At 33.5% G+C, this 8697-nt stretch overlaps 1 protein-coding gene across 2 annotated transcripts in view; it reads right to left on the reverse strand.

Annotated features, from left to right (window-relative positions):
* Window positions 1–2428: 2428 nt before the first annotated feature.
* Window positions 2429–8697, reverse strand: part of LOC106465094 (dixin-A-like) — an 88816-nt gene continuing 82547 nt past the window's right edge. For both annotated transcript variants that reach the window (XM_022392922.1, XM_022392923.1), the window contains 2 exons: window positions 5732–5840; window positions 2429–4143 (listed from right to left, as the gene is read on the reverse strand). In XM_022392922.1, coding sequence (XP_022248630.1) covers window positions 4069–4143; window positions 5732–5840 — 184 coding nt within the window. In that variant the 3' untranslated portion in view covers window positions 2429–4068. The remainder of the gene's footprint in view (window positions 4144–5731; window positions 5841–8697) is intronic.

Below are 8697 nucleotides of genomic sequence, written 5' to 3' on the forward strand. Positions count from 1 at the left end.
TTTGTATATTGTTTACTTCTTTTTTTTCGACAAAATATTTTTATTTCATAACTGCATTTTTCTTATGTTAACATTTTATTTACTGGCAGATTTTAGTGACATTAGAGAAGAAAACCTTCAGCTTGATATCGACATGTGTAGACCGTATGATAGTTTGAACTTACAATTACATAAAGAAAAAAATTATAGCTGTTGAATACCTTGAAATTTTCAGTGTCCAAGGAAATTGTTTTAGTTATCATGATCTATAAAAGTGTAACAAAACAAAGTTTTATAATAAATATTAAAAATACGGTTATATCAAAAATCTTTAATACGAACGTTGCGGGATTTGCATCCGTTTAGGCTTACAATGGGTCTTTGTTATTTTTAGAATTACCTGTAATTCATCTTACTGGTATAATTGATCATTAGGTTAACTACATTGTTTTTCTTCCATACATTATGCATCATACATATGTTATTGTTAATACACACTTATTTCATTTTCATTATTATTTATCTTTTTATATTTCTTCATATTAACTTGATTTTTGTGGAACCCTGGAGCCGGAGTGTGCACATACTTCTTCTCCCAATATTGTACATACTTATTGTTAGGTTAGGGTTTTTAATTCAGAGCTTAGTGATATACTTTATCCTGCATTGTTTGATTAGGCTTAACACGTGTTTGTTATTTTCGGTTTACCTGTAGTTCTACCAGGATAACCGATAATTACCTTAAATAACTATTCTTCAACACATAACACATCTAATACATATGTATATTTCACTACACTATTTCTTAACATTTACAATATATCGACTATTCTCATTTTCATCTTTCTTTATAATTTATACTTTTTACCATTAATTTCGTTTGTGAGGGCTCCTGGGAGCCAATGACCCCCCTACTTGCTCCCAATATTGCTTGCTTTCCTTCTACACGAGCAGAACCCATTTCAGATGACCTAGATTTTGTCAGTTTTCCTCCACCTGATCATGGCTTGCCTTTCCAGGCCTCTACTGCAGAATCTGCTATACCTATCTCATTTTTTGTAGACATGTTCCACAGTATAACACACATTGTTCATTAAAATTGCATAAACTAGAGATGGGGTGTTCCACAAAATTGTCCATAGGTTATTCCTTACGATATATTTGCTTCATAAATATGCCTGTTCCAAATGGCAATCACCCTTGGACTTCATGGGTAAAGCAGGAGGGGATAGCTGCTCATCTCTGCTATTCCTTAGAGTGAATAAATCGGGTTTGGTCTGCTTTTCAAAATAGGGTTTTGTGGTCACCCATTGCACTGTCTCTGGTTTGAGATTGGAAGACATATCATCTACACCAGCAAAACACCACTGCCCTACTCTCATGGTTTCATTATTGTTTGTATTGTATATCACATTCAGGAGGATGCCTCCACAGTCCACCACCCCAGCAGCTTGGAACTGGAAAGTGGTAAGGACTCCCATACTCCACTGAAAGCAAGGGGGAGGGGGGTGAACTATGATGGAGAGTCTGGAGGAATGTGACTCTCCATCTCTGTAAGGGTCTATCTAAGAGGATGTTGTAGCTTTGGAGAGAGCCATCAAAATTGCAGTTCACCCCTTTGATTTGGATCCCTCATCCTACCCCTGCGTGGATGTTGGTTCCCAGCAGCTGGGTTTTGGATGCCGTTGACTTGCCATGTATGGTCACTCTACACCTAGGGGAACATCCTTTTTACTCTCACCCACATTCATTTAATCAATGGGATTGGGGTTCGGATCCCTTTTCAAACATTATTATCTCCCTTTTGTATGTGCTCCTCACATTTTCAGCCCATGTCTGCATCACCTCTTTCCACACTGGGCAAAGAGTACACCTGGTACAGAAATGGTGCAGTCTCCCACGTATGATCCTCTAATGCAAGGATTTTCTCTTTTATGGTGTTCTTTGGATGCTTCTTTCTTTCCCTCGCATCGGTCCCTCCACCCATTCAATGTGGATTCTAGCTATATATGTGAGAGGCGGTAACGCACTGTATCGAAAGTTATAATTTTCTCCTACTGAAAATGTATTTCCGATAGGTACTTACCTCCCCTCACACTTCCTCCCCACTGAAAACCAGTGCTTCCATTTTCTGCCAAAACTTGAAGTGATAGTTCAGTAGAATTGAATAGAGGGAGTCTCGTGCATCAAAAGGGTGTGTCACACTCCTATTGGAGGAGGGTTGTCCATGATGATTTACAGGCGAGACTGTATGTAGGTTATGTGGGAGCTCAATGCTTGTGGCATGCAAAAAAATTTTTGTATATAGAAGGCAGCACTGAACAAGAAGTTGAAGTAAGTACCTATCGGAAATACATTTTCAGTATTGGAAAGTTATAACATCTGACTTTATAAAGCTTCTCTGTTGGTTGAAAGTAGCTGGTGGTAAAAATAATACATTCACAGTGAGTACTTTGTCATACCAATATATTTATTCCTTTGTCTTTCTATTGTTACAGGATTTTATGTACAAGATACATAATACTTTTAATAACTAAATCCATCATTTGTAAATCACTACGACTGCTACTTTTAATTTGCCTTTTCTATTTGCAAATTGTAACAATCAACTATTACCATTAAATGTAGTCTTAAACACAAACATACACTTAAGTATACACATCTTGGCACTGCATGATTATTGGCTAAAGTCAAATTTTTGAAGAAATATCCACATCAGAATAATAATTCCTAAATACAGGTTATCCTCATTTTCTTTTGATTCCAGAAAACAAATAAAAAACATGTCTTATTAGTTTAATGAGGAAAAAATACAGCAGTTCAAATGATTCAATCCAAAAACTGATACCCTGAAGATACTCTAAGAGGATAATCAGTGTAAAAAGAGAAATTTAATCTAAAAAATATGGTCTGAAAGTAGAACCAAAAGTACAAATTAACAAAAAATAAAACAGTTATATTTTTCAGGTATCACCATTCCCAATTTATTTATTTTTTTTACCATCACAAATTTCAATAAACATACTCCTCACGGCATTTATTCAGAAAAACTTGTTCAATTTGTTACATCTTTCTTAGTAGATCCAATCAATAAAAAATTAAAAACAGTGCATCAATTAATGTTTTTGGTTTTAAACTGAAAAGAATTGGAAGCTTTCAACTAAATTTTGGAATACAGAAAAAGCCTTGTGTTTAAAATACACTGGGTTCATTAAATATATCCATTAAACAAACAGTTACGAACTAAAAATCATAGCACTCTGAATTTTGATCAACAAAATATCAGGCATGATAAAGCTCCAACAGTTTTCCTACTAAAATATTATGCCAAATTATTTAAGTCTACCAAGCACATAGTCTTGGATTATTAAACAATTTTATTTAAATAGCCAAAGATTTAAACAGGCTTGTAGCCATTGGGAAGGCCCACCAAGCCTGGCCCCTCTAAAACTGCTCTTGACCTCTTTAAAAAATATTGCTTTATCATTTATTCACCATTTCTCTGTTAGTACAAAAAACGTTTTTGTAGAATCCAATTTTATATTATTATATTCTTTAATATAACATGATTTCTTGCCCCTCAATTATCAAGTTCAAACTGCACAAGTTTCATTTTTCTGATTGATAAGATTAAATACTAACATAATCATTAGTCATAACATAACTACATTTACACAATAATATTTGATTTTGAAAAGTAATTGTTTAAATTTTGATAATTCAATGCTTAACATTTTGTTATTTGCAAGCATATAACAATATAAATTAAAAGAACCATAACTACATTTAATTGCTAGAATCAACACTGTCACAGATTAAGAAGAGGAGAACATTTTCCCTCTAGTATATAATTTCTATTTTGGGCTGACTTTATCATATCTGACTGCTCATTTTTTTCATTGGACTTTGCTAAATTTAACTTGCAACTAAAAACATATATCAAAATAAGAAATTGTACATTAATGCCATATTGGAGACTTTGTATGCTTCAGATTTAGTGCTCTACTTTCCTCTAATTTTTTTGCACAAGTTATATGGATGAATACAAGATACTGCATAAACATCTCTACAGTAAGTTACTGGGTGAACCTAGTCAAGGTCCTCTTCAATCCAAGCAATAATCTTGCCATCCCAGCTAGGAAGAATCTCATCATCATGGAGAACCTGAAAATTATATAATTTAATAGTTGTATAAGGCAAAGTTGTACTGGTAACAAAAAATTTGAATAAACTAACTTTTTTGGTGGTCAGATGAAGTGGATCAATCCAGTTTAACTGTACCCTTCATGACACCACTGGTCCAAGAGTGATTTCTATTTCATCTTTCTATAACTTTAAGAAAACTGCCAAACTTAATTCAAATGCAACATGAAAATGGAACCATACAAATTACTTGAACATGTGTATTTATGTGTGTGTGTGTGTTTTAATCTGCATGCTTTTTAGAAATTAGTCAGTTGCACTACTCTTGGTAAATAATTCAATCAGCATGTTTGTTTGTAGTGCAAAGTAACACACTAAATTATCTGTGCAATGTCCACTGAGGGAAATTGAATCCCAGATTTTACTTATGTATGTCCCTAAACTTACTGTTGACTCAACAGGGAATATTAACGTGTTATGACTGTTTGTCATTAAACACAAAGCTACACAATGGGCAATTTGTGCTCTGCCCATCACAAGTACTGAAACCCAATTTTTAGCATTATAAGACTTTAGACATACTGCTGAGCTACCTATGGACATCATTAAGACTATTAATGGCATTAATCAAGTGTGGACACTAATAAAAGAATAAAATTATTTTAAGAGAATTACTATATTAGCTTTATCAAGTCTATCAAGATACTGTGAAAAGAGCTAAATGCATCAGAATCAAACGAACTGTTTGAGAGGACTTATACTCATGCTAGTTGATGTATGTGTACAATGTATATTCACTGGTAGCAACTGTGTATTGAAACAGTAGGTTTGGGTATTCTATAATTATGATAACATAGATTTACCATTATATGAAAGATTATTTTCTTATACATCATGCAGTTCAGGTATGATTAAAAATCAGCTTTTAATTTGATTTTAAGTAGGATTCCATGTTAACATACATGAAGGTAAAAAGTGTTCTTCTGACCATTATCTGTCATTTTTGCAACTTTGTTGCTGATCAATGGTTTAGGTCATGAAACCTGTATTTGAAAGAAAACATTTTATTTTGCTGGAAAGATCCATAGATTTGATTATTATTTCTAGTTCTACCTGTAATTCAGTGCATTAAAATGTGCACAATATTGTAAATTGTTATTATTTTTATTTGTAACCAACGTAGTGCTATTATTCAAATACCTGAAGTTAGTATTATGGTGCCTTTGACCACATTTTTGTCAGTATTTCTCTCAGTATCTATACTATTGTGTTAATATTCATAATTATACTTCACTCCATTGATCCTTTAAACAGTGCACAATTTTGAATTCCATACTCTTCAAATTTGTGAACAGTTATAACTCAAATCCTCCAATACCTTTTGTGCATTCAGGACATGTTTCTGTTTTCAGTAATATGAATTACCATTAAAGTTACACTCTCATGGGCTTTCCTGGAAATGTGTTTGAAATACAAGGCTGCAGTCTATATATACTTTTGATTAACAACTACCACCAGGTTAAAATAAAAAAGAATCTAAAGCATTTTAACTTCTACTTTTGCAGTATTTGTTTAACAAACCTTAAAAGAATTACAAACACAGTTTTACCTCTTCCTTTATTGCCCCATACTCTTTGTCAAAGGTTTTGAAATGGTAACGAAAGTTTCCTGATCTGTTAAATAACATCTTGAAATCGCCAAGACTGATATCACCAATCCTAATTAATAAAAAATTACAAAAAGAAAAAAGATAACATGAGAAAGCATATAAAATCATATTCAGTGTTTTAGCAAGATATTTATCTGAACCATACTAAATCTTTCATAATTTTTGTTGTAGAAATATTCATACATCCAAATTACTGACAATTTTAACCAAAGTATAAAATTTTACAAATTCTGCAATCATCTTAAAAATATACTGATATCATATTTGTTAGGAAGTAATTGCTACTTGATTTTTAGTCATGATTTTGCTTACTGTTTTTTATGTAATTTAACTTCTATCATTTGATTCAGCAGTATTCTTATTTGTCTTAAACACTATCTCACCTACCTCCTAGCGTATATTAAATGAGTGATTTTTATATTAAGACACCAAAAAAAAACCTAGTAGTGCCATATGGATACTAGGTTTACGATTGTTTATGTAAGACATATGTTAACTAGTTAGACATCTGACATATAACCTTATGATCTGGCAAGACAATAAAAAGCCTTAACACTTGAAATTAGACTGACTAAAGAGAGAAATATGTTTAGACTGTGAAGCTATGATGATTTGTTAAGACATATTATTGTAACTACTCACTTTATATTTATTTGTGATTTATGATATTCCTTGAAAGTGTTCAAGACTGTTATTTTGAATAATCTTGTAAATTAGGATTTTATTCTTCTGGTTCTTTTTTTATTATTGTCATCATTATTCTGTGATTTGATATTAACAACACTGGTTTTACTGTCATCCTGGCCAGTCAATGCAAACTTCTTTCTGGCAAATGGAGATAAATTAGATGTGAATGGAAAGAAAAACTATCTGATTATGTCTAGAAAACTTCTTTACAGAATGAAGGTAGTTTTCACCAACTTTGGTTCTGGAATAGGTATACTGCAGATATTATCAGTCAGTTTTGCCTGTGCAACAGGTAAATTGATGTTTCCTGGAAGAATCATTCAATATCAGTCAGACTAGACCCAGGAAGGATGAAATGCCTGGTTGTATGTAAAAGAAGGTCATAGTAACCCCCTTATACACAAACATGAAGTGTAGTGTGTTAGTATCGTGTAACCCAGTTACAGAGCTCTCGCATGCAATAGGCTGTTTTCTCTCCATAAAAGCAAGCAGCATTAGCTTGGAAAATTATCTGTCCATTGAAGGATGAAGTCCTGGTCATGATCTGTAAATATGGATGAGCAGTTATGTAGCTTCATGCTGGAATAGTCATTGAAAAGGTAAGCTTATGGAATTGTAAGGATTGTATCCTTGAACTAATAATCTCAGATGTGTTGGTAATTGTGTACTGGCTTTTGAATGTGATGCAACAGATACAATCCTTACAATTCCATAAGCTTACCTTTTCAATGACTATTCCAGCATATGAACTTGGAAAAGTTGACCACAAACTCTCAATGGTATGCTGCAAAACCTAGGAAATGGTACATTCAGACTTCTTGCTGAGTCACAGATTGAGACCAGTCTCCTTCTCAACCCACAGTATGACCAAGAACTTCCACTTCAATCACACAAGTGCACATTTTTATTTGCTGAAATACCATTTTCATTCAAATGTGCAACCAATTGTTAAGACATTTTGGACATGAATCTGGCACTTCTCCCATTACAACCCTTTCAGTATAAGCACCATTAGCCTTTCAGATATGGTGGGCACATTACACAGGCCGAATGGCATGACCCAAAACTTATACAGGCCATTCATTAAATCAGTCTTATTACTCTTATGTCTGCTATCATCATCCCACATGATTTGCCAGTATCTAGATGTCAGGTCTAACATATTGAACCATCAGGGTTCTTTCAGTGCATCCAAACTTTCATATACTTACAGTAGTGGAAATGCATCAACATGAGTTGCCTTATTCACCCATCTAAAATAAACACAGAACCTTGAACATTTCTTTTTTTCTGACAATTACTATTGGAGACAAATGAGCACTCTCTGAGAGCTGTATGATCTATTCTTTGATTTACTTTGGTGCTGGCTACATCTCTAGTGCTCCAAGGAAGCCTGGAAGTAGTTGGGTAATCAGACATGCATGACCTGTGTCTATGTGATGTTAAGTGTCTGTTGTTCAAACCAGTCGGCAATCTAGTCTTGCAAATACGTTGGCATAATTAACCAACAAGTTACTTAGTTACCTCCATTATGTTGAGTACATAATAATGAGAGGCCATTTCACAAGTGTGTTGCCTTGGGTTAGACTCAACAGACGCCTTCAGATCATCAATATCAATTCCAACATGTCGGTCCCGGCCATCACAGTTTTTAAGGCTAAAGTCATCTAAACGAAATTTGCTAAACCATTATTCACACTTATGAACATTCAAAACATTTCCATAAACTTCTTTGTGGCTACAGTGTAGTTGTTTCCCTTTTTGTATTCAAACAGCATTACATGCCAAATGTGTGTCTTGTTGTGCACCATTACTATAAGGGATTAGAGTATACTAAACTTTACACATTATATAGGCTACACTAACGTGTCATTTAGTTGGTTCGTTTAACTATTATATGTGATGTAAGTTTTGGGGGTGGTTAATGAAAGTGTTTCAAAACACGACATTAATTTCTTGATGACCTAATACTAAGATAATGGTGAGAAAACAATACATAAACATCTAAGGAATATGGGAAAACTCCATAAATTAGATGTTTGGGTGCCTCACAAACTCTTTGATGATCGTCATTTCTAACATGTGAATGTTGCTTCATCTTTTCTGGCACATAATGCGTGTGAACGATTTTTTGGACAGAATTGTCACCAGTGATGAAAAATAATTCTCTATGCGAATATTAAATGACAAAAACAATGGCTCAGTCCTAGACAAAAACC

This window comes from Limulus polyphemus, unplaced genomic scaffold, assembly GCF_000517525.1.
Source record: "Limulus polyphemus unplaced genomic scaffold, Limulus_polyphemus-2.1.2 Scaffold1834, whole genome shotgun sequence".
NCBI classification, from domain to species: Eukaryota; Metazoa; Arthropoda; class Merostomata; order Xiphosura; family Limulidae; genus Limulus; species Limulus polyphemus.